Source organism: Myotis davidii, unplaced genomic scaffold, assembly GCF_000327345.1.
Source record: "Myotis davidii unplaced genomic scaffold, ASM32734v1 scaffold1439, whole genome shotgun sequence".
Classification (NCBI taxonomy): domain Eukaryota; kingdom Metazoa; phylum Chordata; class Mammalia; order Chiroptera; family Vespertilionidae; genus Myotis; species Myotis davidii.
In genome coordinates, this window is record NW_006292342.1 from 1,334,097 (window position 1) to 1,357,291 (window position 23,195).

Genomic DNA, 23,195 nt, shown 5'->3' on the forward strand with positions numbered 1-23,195 from the left:
GGACCACACATCCGTTAGGATACTCCAGGTCCCGCTCTCATTCCTGTCCCCACCTGGGTATCCATGACGTCCAGAACGAGGGTCCCTACCTGAGACGAAGGTCACCCATATCTGCATGCCCCAGGCCCCGGACAAGACCAGCAGATGGACCACCTTAGTCAGGCTTGCCGGGTTCCCGCCTTCCTCCATCCTGCAGGCCTGGGAAGGAGGTACCGGGTGGCTCAGAGCTTTACCTTTGGCCTTCAGCCCCTGGGAGCCTGCGCAAGGCCAGGGTCACCGCCAATCCAGCAGATATGCAGGAATGGCAGCCCAGGAATAGGGGCCGGCCCTGCGACAACCCGACCCCATCTCTCTCAATGTCAGCCCTCAAGCTCTCAGACTCTCTGGACCCCAACATCCATGCCATCTCCGACACCCCCAAGTTTCAGCCCCACCAGCTCAAACTCGTAGCCCTAGAGCTCCTGAGATCACCTCCGTGACTCTCAAATATCACCTCGGGGTTCCAGTTCTAACAGCAAAGACTCCTGCTCCCATAACAAGATCCAGATATCTATATGAAGGTCCCCAAAGCACCCCGGCTCCATCTAATGCTGGGAAACCCCCAAATCTCATCCCGAAGACACCATCCCGCCAGTAGGAATCGGACTTCAACCCGCAATACCCAGGCGTCCGAGACCAGAGGCGCCGAGGCCAATCTTGGGGGCCAGCGGGCTGGGCTCGGTACTGCACTCCCGGGATCCCCACCACCTCTCCTCGTGGGACCGAGAACTCGTCCCGCCTCCCAGCTGAACCCGAAGCCAATCTAATCGTAATCTGCTGCCTCCTGTACCGCCCCATTGGATAGGGACTAATCGATTAGCAGAAACCGGCCTGAAGCCCCGCCCCCTCTCCGGGATTTTACTCAATTACACGGCGGCTCCCAGCGGAAGCGGGAAGGCGCCAATGAGGCCTTGGGTTGCAACGGAGGGGTCGGGACTAACGTGCCAGCCACGCCCCTCTCTGTGACTCCGCGTTTAGGCTCCGCGCGTTTTAAAGTGATGGTGTCCCCACAGGATCAAATTTCAGCGTCACAGCTGGGGACTGGCTTCGCGGTTCCTGATGGGAGAGCATGAGCAGGTGCTATGTGGTAGGTGGGGGTGGGAAGGGATCGGAAGCCTGTGGGGCGCAGGATTCAAGGCCCGGGGGGCGGGGCCCAGGTTAATGACACCCCGCCCTATCCCCAAGAATTCTCCCCGGAGGAACTTAGAGAGGAACGACTGATGTGGGAGGGGCAGGGGGTTCTGCTTGCAGGTGGCACTCAGAAACGGGTCTTCCCTCTCCTCCAATCCTCTCAGGGCTCCTATATGATTCCCAGGTCCCAAGTTCTCAGTGTGACATTCAAGGACATGCACTGAGTTTCCCACTACTGTGTGCTCAGCACTGGCATGGATTAATCTACTTAATCACAGCAACTCAACGATGTGGTAGCGAGATCCCGTTTTTAGAGTTGGGGACACTAAGGCATGGGGAGGTTCAGTAACTCTTCCAACACCACACAGCTAGGAAGGGGCAGGGCTAGGACTTGAGCCCACACCATCCAGCCAGAGGGCGTCCACTGCCTCTTGTGTGAAGACCGAATGAGTGCTGATGGTGGTGCCCGGCGCTCAGTGAGGTACTCAGAAAATAGGAGCTTAAAAATGGATCAAGGGCCCTGGCCCATGTGGCTCAGTTGGGTGGGCATCCTCCCGTGCACTGAAAGGTTGCGGGGTTTTCCCTGTCAGGGCACAGGCCCAGCTGTCGGGTTTGATCCCCAGTAGGGGTCATGCAGGAGGCAGCCGATCCATGTTCCTCTTTAACATCAATGTTTCTCTTTCTCTCTCTCCCTTTTCCTTCCTCTCTCTCTAAAAATCTATTAAAAAGGATTAAGGGTCCTGGTCGGTGTGGCTCAGTTGGTTGAGCATGTCCCATGCACTAGAAAGTCAGCGGTCCCCGTCAGGGCATGTGCGGGGTTGTGGGCTGGATCCCCGCTAGGGGTCATGCAGGAGGCAGCCGGTTGATGCTTCTCTTTAACATTGGTGTTTCTCTCTCTCCCTCACCCTTCCTCTCTCTCTCAAATCAGTAAAGACATTAAAAAAAAAAAACGGATTAAGGAAACTTTTACAGAACAGATGCTGAATAGGGTTTTGAAAGGTGCACAGCAGTCTTCTAGGACTGGGCAGAGGAAGGACACTAGAGGAATCAGAAAGGCCTGTAGATCGTGGCCTTTCTGTCTGAGTGTAACCCAAGGCAAGATCCCCTGCACCGGGAAGTTTTTCCAGACAGCTTTGTCCCACATGACTCCACCTGTTCCCAGCCCCACTTAGCAGGGGCCCGGGCCCCCATTCAGCTAATACTGATTGAATAGATGTGCCTTGCCTCCCCTGTTCATACACGATGGCTCCCATTTATCTGGGAACCAGGTCCAAACTTCTCTGCTCGGCTTTCAATGCCTTGCTTGAGCTGCCCTGCTAATCTCCTACTGTTTCCTCTTGGACTCTGCCTCCAACTGGCCTGAATTTATCATCACAGAGCACATGGTTCCACACCTCCAAGCTTTGGTACATGCTCTTTCTTTTCTTTTTATTTTTCTTTTTAAAGAATAGTTTATTGATTTTTAAAAAATATTTTATAAATCTACTTTTTATTGATTTTAGAGAGGGAGACGGAGAGGGAGAGAGAGATAAAAACATCCTATATCATAGAGGTAATATGCAAATTGACCCTCACTCCATCATGCCATCACAAGATGGCTGCGCCCACAGTGGAGGCGGGGTTCCCATAACGAACCATAATGAGTGATCAGCAGGGACCTGAGGCTGCATGGCACCAGGCCAGGGCGTGGGACCTGAGGCTGTGCCCCCACCTGGTGGGGCTTGTCAAGGACCTCAGGCTGTGCCCCCTCACCCAGTGGGGCTTGATGGGGGACCACAGGCTACACCCCCTGCCCAGCAGGGCTTGATGGGGGACCTCAGACCAGGCCTCCGGCTCCAGAGGGCTTGAAGGGAAACCTCAGGCTGCGTCCCCCACCCGGCGGGGCTTGACAGAGACCTCAGGCTGCACCCCCATCCCAGTGCCAGGTTGGGGGATCTGAGGGGGAACTGGGGGATCTGAGGCTGCACCCCCCACCTGGCACCAGGCTGGGGGACCTGAGGCTGCACCCCCCACCCAGCGGGGCTTGACAGGGGAACTGAGGCTGCATCCCCCGCCTGGCGGGGCTGGCCAGGTCTGGATCTCTTGCAATTTCAAGGTGCACGCAGGTGGCCGGGGACTTGACTCTGGGTCCTGTGGTATGCCCCAGACTCTGACAGGAGTAAGGTTTTCATATACATTTTACCATTTTTCTTTCATCTCTGACACTTCTATTATAGAGAAAGGGCAAATAGCAATATTAAAATATATCCTCTAATAATTCCCTTTAATGTGCACGAATTTTGTGCACCAAGCCACTAGTCAATGATAAGAGAGAATCGTTGATTGGCTGCCTCCTACATGCCCCCTGCAAACTGGGGATCTAGCCTGCAACCGGGGCATTTGCCCTGACCAGGAATCTAACCAGAAAGCTTTTGGTGCATGGGACAACGCCCAACCAACTAAGCCACACAGGCTAGAGTTGCACATGCTGTTTCCTACCAGGACCCAATGTTAAGATTTTTTTTCTTTCTTTTAGACTCTTCTGAGACCTCACTTTCTCCTGTGGGGTCTTCTGGGTCCTTCTCACTGCCCATCCCAATCCCTGGGGCTGGGATCATCTCTTATCCTGTTCCTACCATAGTTGGAGGCCCTGTGTTCAGGGCTGAGGCCTCTGTGAGGTGTCAGGGAGGGTCTGGCAGTGTCGGGACAGGGGGGCTGGTCTCAGTGCAGCCCCCTGTCCTGTCCTTCCTACTTGAAGCGACCCTGTTCTGGCCGGCCTGCCCCGAGACTCTGACTACTCTCTGCCCTGCTACTGCTCATCTCCGTCGCCCTCCAACTTGTGTTCGCTTGACCACAGCAAGTGTGACAAGTACTGGGGTTTGTTGAGGGGCTGCTCCAGAGCTGGGGAGCTGGGAGGGGCTGAGTGCTCGGGGCTGGCCCTCAGGAAGCCCGCATTCACCTACCCCCAGGTACTTCCTCAGACAAGAACTTGGACTATACGATTCACTGGTCCAGCACTCCAGAACCAGAGGCCTCGGGGCCAGCTGCTTCAGAGAACACAGTGACAATTACAGACTGGAAGCCAGGGAGGGACTCAGGGCCTCCGTCGCCTGGGTCTCCCCACTCCCCCAACTCAGACTCACAGGAATGCTGTAATGACCAGGAACTTGTGAAGAAGCATCCGAGTATCACTAAGGTTACCCACACCCTGGAACCCCCTTCCTGCTGTCCCACAATCTACTGCTGCAGGGCTTGGTTGGGGGGACAGGGAGGTCCGCAGCACCCAGAACACCTCCCAGTGCTCAGCAGGCCTGCAATGAATATGTCTTAATGGACGAGGGAATGAGTGGAATGGATGTGGGATTGTGTGTTTTCGTGGAGTCTTTTCTGTAATTGTCTCTGGGTATGACTGCCGGTGTGTCTGTGTCTGGTTATGTATCTGAGATGAGTGTACATGGATGCCCTGGGTCTTATGACTTGGAGTGCGTGACCGTGTTTGAGTTTATGTAGCTGTGGTTGTTCTGGGATTACGCACGGCTATGTGTCTGTGCTATTGGTGCTGCCTGCAGACACTGTCAATGTCGTTTGCCCCTGAAGAGGAGGGCCGTTTTCTGAGCCCAGTCCAGAGAGAGGACTTTGCAGGTGCATGCTGTCGGGGGCAGCCCAGAGGCCCACCCATGTTGGGTACAAGCCACAGAAGTGCACTTCTGAGCATGTGCGGATATGCCTGCACTCAGGGTCTGGGACACCCAGAACTCAGCAGATTCAACTCATGTCCAAACACTGGGTTGGGGGGAGCAAGGAGGCAGCCCAGGGATGAATTTCTACTGCCCTCATGTTCCCCCATCCTAGAAACCACTGGAGACCAGCTCTTCGAAAATCAAAGGTGAGAGCCCTCCCTCCTAACAAGGCTGTGTGTGCAAGACCTGCTGCTTCCTTCTTCCACCCTCTGCCCCAGCCTCTGTGGACCCCTGCCATTGCTGCCCGCTCAACCCTGCCCCAGCATCAGCTGCCTCTTGCCCCTGACCTTGCCCTCTATCCCAGTCCCTGATCTTGACCCCCTACTCCAGCCTCTACCTCAGGCTCTGTGATCCCTGCTCCCGACCTTGCCCCGGCCCCCACCCTTCCCAGCTTGGCTGACCCACACTTCTGCTCATAGGTAAGTCCACCATGATGATTCCTGACACCCAGAAGCTCCTGCGATGCGAACTGGAGTCACTCAAGAACCAGCTACAGGCCCAGACGAAGGTTAGCCTCCTCAGCCAGCCCTGGGCCCAGCAACCTCTGTCCCTTTCTCCTCCCCACCCTGCCTCCAGGCATGACCTCTTCCCCGACAGGCTTTTGAGTTCCTAAATCACTCAGTGACCATGTTGGAGAAAGAGAGCTGCCTGCAGCAAATCAAGATCCAACAGCTTGAAGGTGAGGATTGGCCTGAGGTCACGGTCAGGCCGGAGGCCGTCAGGGTCAGCTGGGTCAGAGTGAGAGCAGTGGGTGAGTCTGGATTCAGGCTTGGGTTCCAGCCAGGCTAGGGCGAGTGGGTTCAAAGCTGTGCGTGGTGTGATGGGGCCTCAATCAAGCTCCCACTGTTTCTGAAGGAGTCCTGAACCCCACGAGCCAGCAGACAGAGGGGAAAAAATGGGACCTGGATCAGGGACAGCGGGAGCTGTATGCGGCCCTGGCGCAAGGCCTGAAGGGGCTACAGAAGACTCTGCGGGAGAGTGAGGAGGTGCAGAAAACCCGCACTACCCGCTACCTGCAGCTGCTGGCCCAGGAGATCCGAGACAGGTGAGTGTGCCAAGGGGGGAGGCCTGGAGGCTGTGGGAGGGAAGAAAGCCCAAGATGGGGAAAATAGGGGAGGCCTGAGTAAGGATGATGGGGGGCCATGGAAGGCTTAGAGGACAAGAGGAGCGGATGATAGGGGCGAAGACAGGTTGCAGTGTTTGTGTGTGGGGAGACTGGGAGCCCAGAAGGCAGGGAAGACAGGAAGCTGGAGGTAGGATGGGAAGGAGGTCGGAGGATCAGGGAACTGGGGGGTGGAGAGGTTGATGGGGGCTGAGGCTGGGAATATGGGAGGTCAGGGGTGAGGAAGGTAGAGAGATGGAGGCCAGGCAATAGGAAGCTGAGGGAATGGGAGGCTGGAGGTCAGGAGGAGAGGACTGGGGCTGAGGGAGGAGAGGTGGGGGAATGGTAGTTGGAGGGTAAAGGTAGGTGGCAACTTGGGGAGGGTTGGAACCTGGGGGAAATGGGTGGTTGAACAGATGGGAACATGGGAGGCGGAGGAGGTTTGGAGAGGCAGGTGGGAAAATTGTGAGACCAGGAGGCCAGGGACTGGGCACGGGCTGTGGGCCTAGGCTGCACTATCCCCTCAGCAAGAAATTCCTGTGGGAGGAGCTGGAGCTGGTTCGGGAGGAGGTGACCTTCATCTATCAGAAGCTCCGTGAGTGCCTGGAGCCCACGGCGGTGGGGGGAAGGGTGGGGGTGTCCTTCTGCTGCCTGGCCTCCCTGAGCCCCCTCCCCTCACAGAGGCACAGGAGGAAGAGATCACCGAGAACCTGGTGAACATCCAGAAGGTGCAGAAGACCCAGGCAAAGTGCCGTAAGGTGAGAGGGGAGGACAGGGACTCCACATGGGTTGGGGACATGGGGATCTCTGCTGGCCTCCACCATTGGACTGGAGCCAGAAGGCCTGGACATAAATCTCAGCTCTGCTACTTACTGCTGTGTGACTGTGGGCAAGTTTCTTCACCTCTCTGGGCCTCATTTTCCTCTCCTGTGTAATGGATAAAACACACACATCCCTACCTGAAGGGGTAGCTGCATGAACTGAGGACAGCCTAGCATGTAATGGTCACCTTGCACCGTCATTTTATTACTACTGCTCTTCTCTCTTCCCCCCTACCCCTGTCGGAGCCCCAGGTCTTGACCAAGATGAAACAACAGGGGTGTGAGACAACCAACTGGCTGGAGACAGAAGAGATGCCATCAGGAGGCAATGGCTCTTGGAGGAGTGACCTCCAGAAGGAGCTGAGTGACATATGGTGATGCCCAGGCCCCACTCTGACCTCTGACCCCTGACCCTCATCTGCCCTGCCCTGCCCCCAATCTGATCAAACAGTGACCACCAGAACCTAGAAGCCATCTGAGTCCAGACCTCCATCTCCAAGCAGTACTCCCTTCCTCCTCTGCCCCCCTAACAACCCCGTGCCCCAGCCTCAGGCAGTCCAGAGTCACTTGGGGGCCCCAGCTCCCCATCTTCCTGCAGGTCCGCCGTGCATACGCTTCAGAACTCCTTTGATGGCCTCACCATGTCCTCGGGAATCCGCCCCAAGACTGGGAGCCTCCGGGGTGAGAGGGACTGAGCCATGCTCCAGGGTGGGTGGGGTCATTCTCCAGCTTCACACATGAGGTCATGTTCAGAGGCCATATTTGGAGGTCACATCTGTTGGGTTTCATTTTTTTAAATATATATTTTTATTGCTTTCAGAGAGGAAAGGAGAGGAAGAGAGAGATAGAAACATCAATGATGAGAGTGAATCATTGATCGGCTGCCTCCTGCATGCCCCCCACTAGGAATCAAGCCCAAAGCTCAACCACTGAGCCATGTCAGCTGGGCGGGTTTCATTTTCTTAATAATATTTTTTCATTGCTTTCAGAGAAGAAGGGAGAGGGAGAGAGAGATAGAAACATCAGTGATGAGAGAGAATCATTGGTTGGCTGCCTCCCTCATGCCCCCTACTGGGGATTGAGCCAGCAACCCAGGAGGAACTGCCACCCTCCTGGTTCATAGGTTGACGCTCAACCACTGAGCCACACCAGCTGGGCCACATCTGTTGGATTTTAATCTGGGGTCACATTAAGGAGTCCCTGGAGGTTTCATCTAGGGGTCACTCAGGGTCACCTGGATGTTTTTCAAGGGTCATTGGTGTAAAATTTAAGTGTCACATTGGGTCACATTCAAGGGACATGATCAAGGGACCCTGGTTCAAGGGTCACATTCAGGGTTCATGCATGGAGAGCCAGAATGGCACCTGTCCCTGCAGGCTACAAGGGGCACAGATGCCTGAGTCCTCCGCTTCACTCTTGGGACTCGGACTCGGACTCGGACCAGAACCCTTCCCAGCCACCCTTCAACAAAAGCCGCTCTTTCCCACCAGGTGTGGCTCCTCCCCTGCTCCGCCCACCTTGCCCCTCCTGACCAGCCCTGGAATCCCACAGTATGGACCCTCCCAGCTCCCAACCTGGGCTCCTGCACCCTGACTGCCACCCCTGGGTCCCCTGGACCAGACCTGGCCCTTACCCATCCTGTCTCCCCACAGCTTGAGCAGCCGGGTTGCTCTCCACGAAGACCCCTCCAGAGAGAAAATAAACTAGCCGAGACCCTCCTCCACCTGTGGACTGTTGCTCCTGCGGCCTCCATGCCTGAGAATGAGCCACCCCCATTTACTCGCCAGTGTTGGGGCGGGCATGGCGATCCCAGGGGTTGTTGGGGATGTATGAACTTAGGGTCAGAGTACAGTGCGAGGCCAGATTAGTATATGACAAGTCCTGGGTTGCTCTGTCCAGATATGAGTGGCTGGACAGGCGGTTTCACCCTAGCCACCGGCCTTCCTTTCCAGGGGGCTTTGGCGATCTGGCCCTACTGCCCAAATGGGGAAACCGAGGCCCAGAGAGGGAGCGTGGTGGCCCAGGTCATGCTCTGACACTCCGCCCTCCTCTTGCCCTCAGCGCCTACCCTCACCCAGAGTCCTCCCTCTTTTTTTTTTATTTGTTTACTGTACACTAAAATTAAGGTACTTGCTCTTTTAAAAAAAAATTTTTATTGATTTCTCAGAGGAAGGGAGAGGGACAGAGAATCAGTGATCGGCTGCCTCCTGCATGCCCTCACTGGGGACTGAGCCCGCAACCCGGGCATGTGCCCTTGACTTGAGTCCGCAGGCAGATGCTCTATCCATTGAGCCAAACCGGCCAGGGCCAGAGTCCTCCCTCTTAACCTCCATCTTTCATTTCCCTTCAATCTACTCTAACACGCCCCGCCCCGCCCCAAACAACCGAGGCTCCGCCCAGATCATGCTAATAAGATGTCTCAATACCCCGCCCACTGTGTTATGCAAATAAGGCTCCCGAGGCCACGCCCCTCGCTCCTTCGCGGAGTCTGCGCGGCGCAGAGCCGGGGCGACAGCATCTCCATTTGTGCGTCCACCCGCCCGCCCGCCAGGCCAGCAATCGGTCCGTCCGGCCGCGCTGGTGACGTTTAGGCGGACCCGGAGCTCAGGTGGCAGAGCCTCTACCCGGTGAGGGGGAGGGGCCTGAAGTGTCCCTTGTAGCCCTTCTTTCGGGCTTCGACCCTCGGTCTCTGTCTGGTCCGGGTTCGGATCCTGTGGGTCCGGTCCCCTGCGGGTCCAGCGTGGGAAGGGGGAGGGGAAGCGAGGAGCTTGGGGACCGGGCTGGGAGGGGGCATAGGAGGGGATCTGGGCTTGAGAAGCCAAGAGGTAGTGGTGAGGGTGACTGGGATTGTATGGCTGTAATGATTGTCAGTGTGTGGTTGTATAACTGTCATTTTGTGTCTGTACAGCTGTGATTGTGTGGCTTCTGAAGTGTGTGTGGTGTGTGTGTGACTGTCTCCTGCGGCTGTCATTGTGTGCTCTCATCGTGGCTATCACTGATGGTGTGTGTGTGTGGCTTTGTTGTGATGGCTGTCACTGTGATTGTGAGTCCGTGTGGTTGTGTGCATGTGACTGTCATTGTGTGGCTGCTGTTGTGTGTTGCTTTTAATGGTGTGGGGGGCATTTTTGCATTCTAATGCGTGGCTGTGGCTCTGTGTGAGTCTGTCATGGTCCATGTATGTGCCCTGGTGTGGCCATGTGGCTGTGGCTGTGGATAGCACGGTATCTCCCATGACAGTCGACATGGATGAGAAGTGTTCATGTGTGTGGTTGTCACTGAATTCCATGTAACTGGGGGTGTGACACTGTGACCGGTTCAGTGACCCCCCCATTGTGTATGGTGACTCTCTTTTTGGTGTTGCTCCTAAGTGTGTTGGCAGCCCTGAGCCCACACCCCTGAGGGGCGAGTGCTCACGTGGGGCTGTGAGGGGCTGTGAGGCGTGTGGAGAGCCTCCCGTTGTGTCCCTGTGCCTGTGCTGGGGGGGAGTTGTTTGATCTGTGTGGGTGTCCGTGACAGGCTGTGTGCACATTGTGCCGTGTGCGTGTGTGGAGTGTGTGCATGAGTATGCAGTTATGCGTGTGGTGGGTTGTGGTGGGTGTTGGGCACCTGTCTGAATGAGTGGGCCTGTCTTGTTCACCACAAGGCTGGCACCCAGTACAGTGCCTGGAACACAGCAGGCACTTGGTCCATGGTGGTGAGATGGGCGAATGCTGGGCCATGGTGTGTGGGGGGTGGGGGTGGGATGGAGGCTGTGGCTGAGTTGTGTACTCTGGGGGTACAGTGTGGTTGATTATGTCTCTGGGAGGGTGAGGGGGCTGTGGCCAGAGAGACATCTGGGACCTTTAGCAACCTTCATCCCACATGTTACACTGAAGAGCAAGCCTTGTGGATGGAGCACTGGACCCAGAGTGCCTACCCTCACCTGCCTGCGCCTCAGTTTCCACATCTGTGCAATGGGGGTGACCATCACTGCCCTGCTGGTGGCCAGGAACGGCTGTGAGTCCACGGGCGTGGCAGCCACCTGTGGGAAGTCATAGGGCTCTTTCACAGGTGAGGCCCGCCTGGGAGAATGGGTCAAGCAGGTGTGACCCTGTTAGTGCTTCACTGCTGGGGTAGTGGGAGCATGTGGTGGGAGATGGCGCCCTAATGATACAGGGAGGTGATGGGCTGGAAGAAAGTAGAGAGGGAGAGGCAACTGGGAGAGAAGTAGGGCCTGGCCATCAGCCACGAACCATAGGGACATGGGAGACGGGGCTCAGGAGAAGGGCCTGGCAGGAGTGGGGGACGTGGAGCATGGGGTCCCCTGTAAAGCATGTGGGGAAAGAGGATGGGGTTCTCTAAAAACTGGTGGGTGTGAGAAACCTTCTAAATGGATCCTTCTCCGTCGTGGAGGTATCCCTGTTAAGTTGGAGAATTCTCTTCTCAAGGCCGGGGGAGGGGGGGTGTCCTGCTTAGTAAGGAAGAGAGTCCCTCCTAAAACGTATGGGGTCAGAATCTCCTATGTAGGTTATGGGAGTGAAGACCACTAGAGGATCTCTGGGGTTCCCCCGCCAGCAGGCTGAGCTGAGCAGGTTGTCAGAGGAGGCTAGTGTCTCCAATGGGCAGGAGCAGGGCTGAGCCCTGGCTATGCAGAGGCATGGCCAGGGGACTCCAGGGCCTGTGACCTGAGCGTCCCCCTAGGCCCCACTCTGGCCAACCCATTTCCTCCCACTTCCACAGGCCCAGGCCTTCACCATGGCGGGAGGGAGACCTCAGCTCAAGAGGAGTTTCTCCATCATCCCCTGCTTTGTCTTCGTGGAGGTGAGGTGTCCAGTACCTCCTTCCTTCCCTCCGTGGGGAGGGGGTGTACCTGTCTTTCTGTCCCCTCTCCGTGTCCCTCATCCTGGCCAGGTCCCTTCCTGGCCCTGATTTTCCATCTACCTGGTTCCAGGCCTGCCTTCTCTCTCCCCATCTCCTCCTTCCTGTCTCGGGCTTTATGGGCTTGGACTCAGAAGTAGCACTTCCAGGGTTCCAATCGCACTCTTCACATCCTTACTTTTGGACTCTGGGCATCTCATATATCCTCCTGAGCCTCAATTTCCTCTTCTGTCAAATGGGCATATTTAGAAGGTAAAATGTATTCACTGACAGAAGAGTTATACCTGTGGTAGTTGCTAGTCCTACCCGTAATATTAATTCTTCCCTGGTGATCTATCTGTCACTCCCCCACCCAGTCTCTATATCTCTCTGGTCAGATCTTAGCCGTGTCCTCACTCTCTCTCCCAAATCCCATTCCCTCTTTTCTTCTCTCTCTAGTCTACTGTTCTAGCCCCTTCTCTTTTTCTTCTTTGCCTTTTCTCTTTCTCTTTCTCCTTCTCTTCCCTCTTCTCTCCTCTCCCCTCTATTTCTGTCTTCTCTTTCTGTTTCCATCTCCAACTCTTTTCTCTGTCTCCCAAACCCTGACACTTCTCTGGCCCCATTCCCCACCCCTCTCTCTTTCACTCTTTTCATCTCCCTCTGTCTTGGTCACTCTCTGTTTCTCTCCCCCTTTTCTCTCTCTGTCTCTCTCTGTGTGTGTGTGTGTGTGTGTGCTCTCTGTTTGTATTCAATCCCATCTCTTCCAGCTGATCTAGTGCCTGAATAGCGTTGGACCTATCCACATGGCCCTGTACCCTACGTGTGTGTGTGTGTGTGTGTGTGTCTGTCCATGTCCCCAGTTCAGGCCTGACCTTCTCTCTTTTTCTCTCTGTCTCTCTCCATCTCTCTCTCCGCTCTGGCTGGGTGGCAGTCTGTGCTGCTGGGCGTGGTGGTCCTGCTTGCATACCGCCTGGAGTTCACGGACACCTTCCCGGTGCACGCCCAGGGCTTCTTCTGCTACGACAGTACTTATGCCAAGCCCTACCCGGGGCCCGAGGCTGCCAGCCGGGCACCTCCTGCCCTTATCTATGCTCTGGTCACCGCTGGGCCCACCCTCACGGTGAGACTGGGGGGGTAGCCTTGGAAGACGGTGGGAGGCCCTCCCAGGAGGCAGGAGGGTCAGGGGGAGGTGGCGAGGGCTGGGCTTGAAGGCCAGGAAGACCCTGTTTTGGTCTCACCCACAGATCTTGCTGGGGGAGCTGGCCCGTGCCTTTTTCCCCGCACCACCCTCAGCCATCCCCATCATCGGGGAGAGCACCATCGTGTCTGGGGCCTGCTGCCGCTTCAGCCCCCCACTGAGGAGGCTGGTCCGCTTCCTGGGTGAGTGACAGGGCCAGGGCTCAACCGGGCAAAGGGATATGGGCCAGGCTCAGCCATCATCAGGATTCCAGCGGGAAAGGGGCCTAGAACTGTCATGATGGTCAGAGGCAAAAGGCACTTGGGCCCAGGCCAGACATGATGGAGGTTTTAGGGACATGGATGGGGCCTAAGCCAAGGCGGCAACTGTAAGAGGAGGCCCCAAATTGCCACAGGGAGATTCTCAGTCAGAAAAGGGGGACACCGTGGGGCCCCAGGGAGATGAGACCTCAGCTGTGCTGTAAATGTAGTCCCAGCCACAGACGGTGGTTGTGGGGACAGGAGGCAGCATAGCTCATCCATGACGGTGGTCCCCGTGGCCGAGGGCCGGCAGTTCAGCTCTGGCTCATTGGTGACCCAGAAGAAAAGTGAGAACTCGGTCACAGCGGGTCCAGGGCAGATATAAAGAGGCCCAGAAATGCCATCAGGAGGCTCCCAGGGGTCCCAGGCATAGGTCCCATGCTGACGTAATGCTGTTGAGGAAACCAAGGTCCAATGGGGTCCCAGGGGAGGGCCCCTGCTGCCATAGCGGTAGTCCCAGAGGGACAGAGGCAGGAGGCCCGGAGTGCCATCGTGGTGGCCCAGCTCTAATGGGGTATGGCATTAAGGGGATTAAATGGTGGTCACAGGAACAAGGAGATAGGGGCCCAGATGAGGCCCAAGGAGGCTCACAGGGGAGTTAACAGTGCGGCACCAGGACCCTAACACTGAACCCTTTCCCACCCCGTCCCCAGGGGTCTACTCCTTTGGCCTCTTCACCACGACCATCTTCGCCAACGCGGGGCAGGTGGTGACTGGCAACCCCACGCCGCACTTCCTGTCCGTGTGCCGCCCCAACTACACGGCCCTGGGCTGCCAGCCGCCCTCGCCAGACAGGCCAGGGCCCGACCGCTTTGTCACCGACCTGGGTGCCTGCGCGGGCAGCCCCAACCTGGTGGCCGCTGCACGCCGCGCCTTCCCCTGCAAGGATGCCGCCCTTTGCGCCTATGCCGTCACCTACACAGCGGTGAGCCCCGAAATGGGAGCTCGGCAGTGGAGGTGGGGGGCGGGGGGGGTGCGCCCAGCGGGCAGGCCCCTGGGTTGGAGCCTCTAATTCTCAGCCAGGGGAAGCCACGCCCTGGCCCTGTGACCCCGCCCATAAGGCAGGGTCTACCCCGGTGGAAGCTCTGACTCCTCCCCTTGGGCCCTAGTCTTGCCCCGAATCTGCTGCTGTTGACTGGCTGCCTTTTGGCGCCTGGCCCTGCCTCCTGACCGGTAATGCCACACCCACTGGAAGCTGTTGGCTCCGCCCCGGGGGAGCAGGACCCTGTGCCTGGAGCCCAGCCATGTCCCCAGGGTGTGGCAGGTCCTGGATATTGGCTGGGAGACCGGGCCTTCACCCCCCCGGAGCCCTCGGTCCCTCCCCCTTTATTGCCTTGGTCTCTGCTAGGACTTCCTGACGCTCCCTTGCTTTTCCCTGGTCACACCCCATGTTGCTTTGACTCCTTTTCCTGGAGTTTGGGTCTCAGCTTCGACTCTGGTCAGTGATCCTCTGGCCTTTGGAGATTCCACCTCCTGGAGCTCCTGGACCTGCCCCTTAGGTCCTGATTCCGCCCTCTGGTTCTGTAGCCACGCCCTCGCCCAGCAAGGGCCTGTCTCCACCTGTGACTGGTCCGGGGGAGACCCTGCCCCTGAGAGCACCATTGCTCTTTGGTGATCTGGCCATGCCCCATCCCAGCTGGGCCCACTGGGGGTGCACGCCTCCACCCCCTGCGCTCCTGTCTTCTGGCTCCTCCCTGGAGCCCCTGACCACCTCCCCCAGCCCCAATGGGATTCTGGCCGTGCCCCCAGCCCCAAACGCAGCGGCCGCTTGGGGTCGGCAACCGGCAACCGCATTACCTGTGCCCCCTGACCCGTCGGGTTTCCTTTCCGCAGATGTATGTCACACTGGTGTTCCGCGTAAAGGGCTCCCGCCTGGTCAAACCCTCGCTCTGCCTGGCCCTGCTGTGCCCGGCCTTCCTGGTGGGCGTGGTCCGCGTGGCCGAGTACCGCAACCACTGGTCAGACGTGCTGGCCGGCTTCCTGACCGGAGCGGCCATCGCCACCTTTCTGGTGAGCCCCCTGGGCACCCATTCTGGTATGGGAGACCCTCCATCGGCTCCTTGACCCGAAAGGGAGGGCTGCATGGTTGTGAAGGGGATGGACTTGGAGGCCTGGGACCAGATCTTTACCCTCACCTTGCCCGGATGTGCATCTGTGAAATGGGATGACAGGACCTGGATCAGGATGATGTGAGTGAGGTACTGTTTTGAGTGCAAAATCTGAAGGGTGTTAAAACACTCAGTGATTCAGATAAATCAAATTTTAATGAAATATTTTAAAAATAAAAAAAATTCGTGCAAAAACGAAACGGAGTCTTACTTGCCTCCTCCTAGTCCCAGCCCTGTGGAGTTAATTATAATAGTAGCAGCCTCTTCGTAAGGTGGCAAAGAACATAGTAAGCACCATAAAAAATGCTAGCTGTCTTTGAAAACCTGACCCTCAGTTTCCTTATCTGAAAAATGGGGAAGGCATGTACACCACTGTTATCTTATTAGCCTCAATATGCCTCTGTCCCAGGTCACCTGTGTCGTGCACAACTTCCAGAGCCGGCCACCCTCCGGCCGAAGGCTCTCCCCCTGGGAGAGCCTGGGCCAAGCCCCCACCATGGACAGCCCCCTCGAAAAGTTAAGTGTGGCCCAGGTAAGGGGGGCCGGGGACTGCTCCCGGCTGGAGAGGGTGGTGGGTGGAAGGGGGACCAAGGGTGCAGGGAGTTAGGCAACAGATCGGGGAGGGGGGGTCCTCCGGGCCATGGGGATGTGGGGGGACGACATCTCTGTGAACATAAGACTCGGGGGACAGTCCCACAGAATAGAAGGGTGAGACCCTCTCTCCCTGCCGAGGGGACATGGTTAATCCTGATAACCTGGTTGTCTTCCATTGGGCTCTCTGCCCAATGAGGCCCGCATGCTGTGGCCCGCGGGGCTCAGGGGACCGCTAGCCCATCCCTCTGCCTCTTTGTCTCAGGAACCCGAGGCCTGCAGGCCGCATTCGACACCGGCACGGCTCACCCCATCCAGTGAGTGTCCGGGGGAAGGAGGGATAAATGAGGGGACTTACAGATGGTGGTGACTGCCACAGAGGTCTTACCTCCTCCCAAGCTTTCTAACTCCATAACCTCTGACCCCCAGAGCCGCAGAACTGCGCCCGCCGTGGCCACCTGATCCCAAGCTGCGCGTCCTCCAGGGCTCCAGCCATGTGTTCATCACCCCGTGTGCCCCGCCCTCGATTGAGATCTGAGCCAACGCCCCTGCCTCTGCCCCTGCCCCTGCCAGCACCAACCCCCAGCCAGGGCCCCTCACCCTCCTCTCCTGGGCCTGGAGGGCCAGGAGGGGGTGGTGGACGTGGCCGGAAGCTGTTGTTGCCCACACCCCTGCTGCGGGACCTGTACACCCTTAGTGGACTCTATCCCTCCCCCTTCCATCGGGACAACTTCAGCCCTTACCTGTTTGCTAGCCGTGACCACCTGCTGTGAGGCCCAATCACTCACCCAGAATCTGCCATCCTCATTTCTTCCCTGCCACACGTGTGCGTGCGTGCGCCGTGTGAGTGCCAAAGCCCCCTGTCCCCAAACCAGCCAGGTCCAGACAGCAGAGGATGGCTGGAAGGACATTTGGGGGGCCCCCTGCCTCTCTTGCACTCTGGGACATCCAAGTGGGCATAACTGGGAGGTGGGCCCTTGCCCCCTAGGATTGCCCTTTTGAGGGCCAAATCCTGACCCCATTGGCTATTGCCAGCCAATGGGAGCCTCCAGTTATTTGAATTGTAACCAAAAGGAGTTTACTCCAGCCAATGGGAGCCTCCTCCTCACTTAGAATCCTCAGGCAAGAGGGCAACTCCAGCCAGTGTTCAGCAAATGAACAACCAATAGGAGCCCTTGTTTTCCAGAATTTCTAGGGTGGGTATGATTCCAGCCAATGGGGGACCGCCCATGCCTAAGTATGTGCGACACTGAGGAGGGAGATAGGACCATCCTTTGTAACTGGGTTCTCTCTCCTCAGGATCAGAATCCAACCCGAGGGTGGGGGCAGGTTCCCCCATGGCAGGGTCCTCGATTCACCCCTTCCCCTTTCAGACCCTCCACCATGTGCACCGTCCCGCCCAGATCCTCCTAACTCCCTACTTATGCAGGGCTTGTCCAGTTCAAAAGTTTTGTGGTTCAGGGTGCTGTCTCCCTTTGCCTGTGCCCAGGTCACCCCAAACTCTTCTGTTATTTATTAGGGCTGTGGGGAAGGGCCTTTTTTCCCTTGGAACCCACTGTTCCCTGTTTTTCACACTGCCCCCATGCCTCAGCCTCATGAGATGTGCCATCATGGGGGCATGGGTGGAGCAGAGAGGGCTCCCCACCCAGGAGGGCAGCCAAAGGCAGTGGGCAGAGGAGACACTGCCTCCCTTTCCTGCCCCTCCCTCATCTTTAATAAAGACCTGTTTGTAACAGAAGTTTGGCCACATGCCTTCCTTCCCTGAGTATTGGAGTGTGGAGGACTTTTATTGTGGGGCTAGGTGTCAGTGGGGCTGGGTGTGGGTGTATTGTTAGTGTATCTGAGGGCAATTGTGGAAAGACAGTGTGGGGCTGTGGGCCAGCAACTTGGGTTTAAATCTTGGCTCAGTGCTTCTTGGCCTCAGGAAGGTTAATTAAACTCTCTGTGCTCTTGTGTCTTCGTGTGAAATGCAGACCCACAAACCTACAGTGAGGGGCCTCACATGCCTGTCTTCCCCGGGCAGCTGGCCTGTTTTTTTGTTTTTGTTTTGTTTTTACCATGGCCAGGGTGTAGAAGGCACAGGAAATAGAGTGAGTGGATTCAGGGTCCTGATAGTGAAAGGGGATGCAGTAGGAACCTCAAAGCCAAACCCCTGGATGCACGGATGAAAGCAGGAGTTCTGATTGGGAGGTTGTGCTGAAGACCCAATGGAGACCAGGAAGTGTAGGAGGGGCAGGGAAACACACACACACACACACACACGCACACGCACACCGGCTCTGCAGGGCTTCAGACAGGCCATTCAGGGCATGGAGTCATCCAGGGACGAGGAAAAGGGAAGCTGCTTCCCCTAACTCATCCTCTCATTCATTCATCAAACACTAGGGAGCACCTACTGCATGCCAAGAGCTGTGTGATTAGACACAGGGGCTGTCACCGTTAACAGAACAGACGCGAATGTCTGCCCTCATGGAGCTCACATTCTCAGACAAGAGACGAGACAATAAATAAATGTATAAGCTATATACAGAACTACAATTGCAAATTTCAAAATTATCTGAAAACCAAAAAAAATTTTTTTCTTAATTCATCTGTGGCAAAAACCTGACCTGAACTGACATGAGGTTACTATAGCTTTCATTTATTTAACTTGGTGTGAATATTCTTATGTTTCACTGATGATAAAGTGTTTGATTTTGAGATGTTATCCCAGACTCCACCAGGGGTGTTATGCAACACATAGTATTTACCCCAGAGTTATTTTCAAAAATCTGAAAAATTCTGAATTCCAAACTCTAGGACCACAGACTGAGGTCAGGGAGTGAGACCTCTGATAGGTTAGATATTAACAAGTGATCAGGAGAAAACGCAAACTATAGAAGACAATAGGACAACTGTGGGATGGAGACACCGTTTGCAATTTCAAGTGGGTGGTCAGGAAACTTCTTTCTGAGGAGATGACACTGGAGACGAGGTGCGAAGGAGAGGGGCGAGGGGTCCATTAACACACCAGGGCTGGTGGGAGGAGCACTCCAGGCGGAGGGAAGAGCAAGCACAAAGGCCCTGAGGTTGGAGGGTGCCTGTTATGTTCAGGGAACAATGTGGAGACCTGTGTGGCTGGAGCGGAATAAGTGAGGGGGAGGGGGTGGGCCTGTTGGGGACCACAGGGAATGAGATGGGAGCAGGAAAGGGCTGAAATCAGAGGAGGTACAGAACCATGGACGCCCCTGCTTCCCCGGCCAGAGCTCCGGTCTCCAGGGCTCACACCTGTTGTTGCACAGCTGCCTTCACGCAGGACAGGAAGGAAGCAAGTTTTCAGCACGGTGGACAGCGCCCCTACCAACCCAGTTGGTGCTGTCCACGGTTCTGATGTTGAGCACAACACAAGAAAGGTTAAAATGGGGCTGCAGGATACAAAGAAGTGTCTGGGCCGGCTAGAGAGGGTGGTGGCAGTAGCCTGAGCCTTGCCCACGTCCCCATCCCATGATGGATAATCTTAGGTAAAGAACCCATACTGAGATGTACCCGCTTATTCAAGAGCTTTCTCGATGTCCTCCCGTGGGTCTCACAGCATCTCAAACTCAGCTCAACAAAAGCAGAGCTGTGGTTTAGAATGTAAATGAGATCATATCCCTCCCCTGCTCAAACCCTCTTGTGGATCCCCATGGCACTCGATGTGAAAGCCAAAGTTCTTCCGATGCCTCAGAGCCTTTGCAGGTGCAGGTGCCTCCACCTGGAATGTTCTCTCCCCTCCCCCCCCCGATATTTGCATGATTCACCCCATTACCTCTTTCAAGTCTTTTCTCTACTGTCAACTTCTCATTGAGATCTTCCCCTACCAGAACTGCAAAAACAGCCAAATAATCGGTCCTCCAAACTTTCCTTCCCTGTGCAAACTTTTTTTGCATGAATTTAACATCTGCTCGTAGACTATTTAAATTCCTCAGCCTCCCTCACAAGGGATGTCAGCTCAAAGATTTTGTCAACTGTTCACTACTGAGTTCCCAGTGCCCAAAACAGGGTCTGGCACACAGCAGGTGATCAATAAATTGTTGTTACATAAATTAACTTGAGGGTGTTGATAAGTGAGGGAGAAACACAGACTGTCCACGTCCTCATCCCCTCACCCATCAGTCCTCCAGGTAGCTCCTCTATGTTAATTGTTCTTCTGTCAGAACAGGAAGATGGGATTCTAAGCAGTGAGAGAAAGAAGTGCTGTGTGCATGAGAGGCATGCCAAACATCTGCATCTCTGCCAATGTCCTCAGCCTACATTTATGAGCACCTACTGTGTGCTGAGTGCTCACTAGTAGCTCTTCTAGATCCCCAGCAGTGAACAAAAAGAAAGACCCTACCTTGGTGGAGCTGAGCTTCTAGTGGGGAGAGAGGCAATAAAATAAGTACATAATATTGGAAGTTATATGTTATTTGAAGACATATAAAGACAGATACGCAGTTAAAAAGTGAAGCATGGCCTGGCTAGTGTGGCTCAGTGCTTGAGCGGCAACCCATGAACCAAGAGATCACTGGTTCGATTCCTGCTCAGGGCACATGCCTAGGTTGCGGGCTTGATCTCCAGTAGAGGACATGCAGGAGGCAGCCAATCAATGATTCTCTCTCAGCACTGATGTTTCTATCTCTCTCTCCCTCTCCCTTCTTCTCTCTCTAAAAAAAAAATCAATAAAAACATATTTTAAAAAGAAAAACAATGAAGTGTGTGCAATCTTTCCCTGGTCAGGGAAAGCCTGAGTGATATTTGAGCAGAGACCTGAATGGAGTAGAAAAACGAGTCACCGGGCTATCTGGAAGCTGGGTGCTCTAGGCAGGGGAACAGCAAATGCAAAAGACCGGAGATGGGCTGTGTTCAGCATGCTTCCGTGTATGCAGCTGTGTGATACAGTTGTCACTACTGGGTGCTTGTGCATTTGTAGTGTTGCAAAGTGAGGTGAATCATGGTTTGTTGTTGGGAGGGGCTGAGGTGGTGTTTCGACAAGGCAGTGTAACAGTGTGCCTCACCTCTGTGTGTGTATAGACAGAGCTGCGGGTGCATCAGCTAAAAGGAAACGTGTCTGTGTGTGTGGCGGCAATGCTATGGTTGTATCAGTGTGCTCTGGTGTGTGTGCAAGGGAAGGGTGTGGGGGTGTGAAGGTAGGAGAGAGTGTGGATAGGAGGCTTTGTCAGGATAGGGTAGGTCTGTGAGCATGTGGGTGATGGGGATTCTGGGAGTGGAACATATGCAGAGATGCCATGGTGTGTGTGTGTGGTGGGGGGGGTACCCGACTGTGTGAGTGGGTATATTGGGGGATGTTGTGGAACTGTGTTCTGGTCCCAGAGGGAGAGAGAAAGCCCCGGAAATCTCAGTTCCGCCCTACCCCTGGGTCTCCTGGCAACGGCACTACTTTGAAGTTACCAGGAGACAGAGTTGCTAGGGCAACAGGGCTGTGAGTGGCAGCTCTGGGGCAAAGTCTGGGTGAGGAGCCCCAGCCTGCGATCACTTGATCACTCACCTTGTTCCTCCTTTTCTCCCAGTTTCTCATCAATCCTACCTTCCTTTTTTCATTCATTTATTTAACCGGTACACAGGGTGGGGCAAGAGTAGGTTTACAGTTGTCCGTATGGGAAATAATACAATACTTAATAAATGATAATACAAGCATAAACTGTCTCCTGTACTCACAAATGTAAGCCTACTTTTGCCCCATCCTGTATATTGAGAATCTACAATCAGCGAGTCACTGTTCTGGGCGCTGGAGTTACCGAGTGAACAAAGCTGCCTGCCCCCTACCCCCTTGCCTCTAGCAGGACCCAGGATCCCCCAGGCCAATGGGGAAGCAGTTGGAACTCCTCGCAGACCCTCGGGGACAGCGTCTGCGGTTTTGCACACAAATGTCCCTGAGCGTGCAGCCCCTGACAGACACTGGTGCCAGTACTCAGACCCAGAAAGAGAAACACACAGCCTCTCCATCTCTCTGCTTCTCAACTGTCATCGGGTGACATCAGCAAAACCACAGACACATGCCCATAGCAATATTCCTCTGCGACACCAGGGGTTCCATTTTACAGGTGAGCAAACTGAGACTAGGAGACCAGTGTGTCACCGATTCCGTAGGGTCTGCTCCCTTCAACTCTCAACCTTACATCTGTCTCTTTAGCTGATGGGCTCACAATAATAGTATTCGTGCTGCTCTCCTCAGCAGACTCAACCAAGGGAAGGGCCTTTCCCCTCTCAAACGCCCGTATTCCTCCCTCAACTAGGTTAATCATCCCTTCACCAGTGCTGGAGCTAGCAAAGGCGGACCTAACCTTGATGGACAGATCCATAGACCAATAGAGAAGCGAAGTGCACTGTAACCAGAGAGACCTCGGACTGGGCGGGATTAAAGGCAGGAAGGGGCCGCCGATTGGACAGAGAGGCATTTGGGGATGGCGGAAACGCTGAAGCGGGTGCTAAGCCCCGGTAGGGCGGCCGGGCACCGGGAGGATATGGCCGCGGAGGTTGGGCCACCTTTGCTGTTGCTCGGCGGTCCAGGGTCCGGAAAGACAGCGCTGCTATTCGCGGCGGCCCTGGAGGCGGCAGGGGAGGGCCGAGGCCCCGTGCTCTTCCTGACGCGGAGGCCTCTGCAAAGCCTACCCCGCCGGACGCCGGCGGCGCTCGACCCCCTGCGGCTACAGGTACCAGGGAGACGGGACTTGAGACGGGCCCAGCCAGTGGCAGGGCGGATCGAGGATTGAGTGACAACTAGACAGACCAATGAAGGGGACAAAGGAAGGACGAGCCAGAACGGCCGTTCTAGGGCGGAGTCACGAAATGAGTGGGGGGCTGAGGGGGGAGGGACTTGTGAGGTTCGTTAAAATTGAGTGAGAGACTGTCCAATCAGGGGGCGGAGTTAGCGAAAGGCGGGGCCCAAAGGGTGGGATCAGGTCTGGTTTGGAGCGGGACTAACCCTGGTTGTTGTTAGGACACGAGTTGGTTCCCGGGAAGCCAGAGGCAAGGGTTGGGGGTGGGTTTTGCGCAGAAAGATTGACCTCGAGATTTGGCAGGAAGACAATACCTTGCATTGAGGGCGTATGATCTCTTTTCACTGTAAGCTTGCCACTGTCGCTCAAAAAAAAAAAAAAAAAGATACATCCTGTTCTGAACTAATACCGAACAGTAACGAGTGATAAATAATTTTTTAAAAAGGCTGGGGGGCCGAAACCGGTTTGGCTCAGTGGATAGAGCGTCGGTCTGCGGACTGAAAGGTCCCAGGTTCGATTCCGGTCAAGGGCATGTACCTGGGTTGCGGGCACGTCCCCAGTAGCAGATGTGCGGGAGGCAGCTGATCGATGTTTCTCTCTCATCGATGTTTCTA

General features: G+C 55.6%; 4 protein-coding genes across 8 annotated transcripts in view; 3 read left to right on the forward strand and 1 right to left on the reverse strand.

Moving 5' to 3' along the window:
* Positions 1 to 791, reverse strand: part of TMEM205 (transmembrane protein 205) — a 3,099-nt gene extending 2,308 nt beyond the window's left edge. Inside the window, exons 1-2 of the mRNA XM_006765794.2 lie at positions 662 to 791; positions 66 to 198 (exon numbers count right to left, since the gene is read on the reverse strand). Of these exons, the coding sequence (XP_006765857.1) occupies positions 66 to 189 (124 nt within the window). The 5' untranslated portion in view covers positions 190 to 198; positions 662 to 791. The remainder of the gene's footprint in view (positions 1 to 65; positions 199 to 661) is intronic.
* A 203-nt stretch (positions 792 to 994) lies between these two features.
* CCDC159 (coiled-coil domain containing 159) lies at positions 995 to 8,535 on the forward strand. 4 transcript variants are annotated; one of them, XM_015565340.1, is made up of 13 exons: positions 995 to 1,126; positions 3,908 to 4,026; positions 4,119 to 4,345; positions 5,002 to 5,035; positions 5,309 to 5,397; positions 5,487 to 5,568; positions 5,745 to 5,934; positions 6,519 to 6,586; positions 6,673 to 6,749; positions 7,065 to 7,186; positions 7,411 to 7,493; positions 8,189 to 8,302; positions 8,465 to 8,535. In XM_015565340.1, the coding sequence occupies exons 1-13, from the start codon at positions 1,122 to 1,124 to the stop codon at positions 8,467 to 8,469; spliced, it is 1,215 nt and encodes a 404-aa protein (XP_015420826.1). In that variant the 5' UTR covers positions 995 to 1,121; the 3' UTR covers positions 8,470 to 8,535. The 4 variants fall into 4 exon arrangements, with proteins under 4 accessions (XP_015420826.1, XP_015420827.1, XP_015420828.1 ...); XM_015565341.1 differs by having other exon boundaries at positions 5,748 to 5,934; XM_015565342.1 differs by lacking the exon at positions 3,908 to 4,026.
* Positions 8,536 to 9,082: 547 nt separating this feature from the next.
* Positions 9,083 to 17,582, forward strand: PLPPR2 (phospholipid phosphatase related 2). Of its 2 annotated transcripts, none has more exons than XM_006765801.2 (10): positions 9,083 to 9,439; positions 10,688 to 10,862; positions 11,532 to 11,612; positions 12,580 to 12,768; positions 12,893 to 13,028; positions 13,799 to 14,070; positions 14,979 to 15,155; positions 15,663 to 15,769; positions 16,110 to 16,161; positions 16,274 to 16,400. In XM_006765801.2, exons 3-10 carry the CDS (start codon positions 11,547 to 11,549, stop codon positions 16,304 to 16,306), a joined length of 1,032 nt encoding a protein of 343 aa, XP_006765864.1. In that variant the 5' UTR covers positions 9,083 to 9,439; positions 10,688 to 10,862; positions 11,532 to 11,546; the 3' UTR covers positions 16,307 to 16,400. The 2 variants fall into 2 exon arrangements, with proteins under 2 accessions (XP_006765864.1, XP_006765863.1); XM_006765800.2 differs by having other exon boundaries at positions 9,086 to 9,439; positions 15,663 to 15,785; positions 16,274 to 17,582.
* A 4,665-nt stretch (positions 17,583 to 22,247) lies between these two features.
* SWSAP1 (SWIM-type zinc finger 7 associated protein 1) overlaps positions 22,248 to 23,195 on the forward strand; it is a 1,750-nt gene continuing 802 nt past the window's right edge. Inside the window, exon 1 of the mRNA XM_006765802.2 lies at positions 22,248 to 22,515. Coding sequence (XP_006765865.1) covers positions 22,267 to 22,515 — 249 coding nt within the window. The 5' untranslated portion in view covers positions 22,248 to 22,266. The remainder of the gene's footprint in view (positions 22,516 to 23,195) is intronic.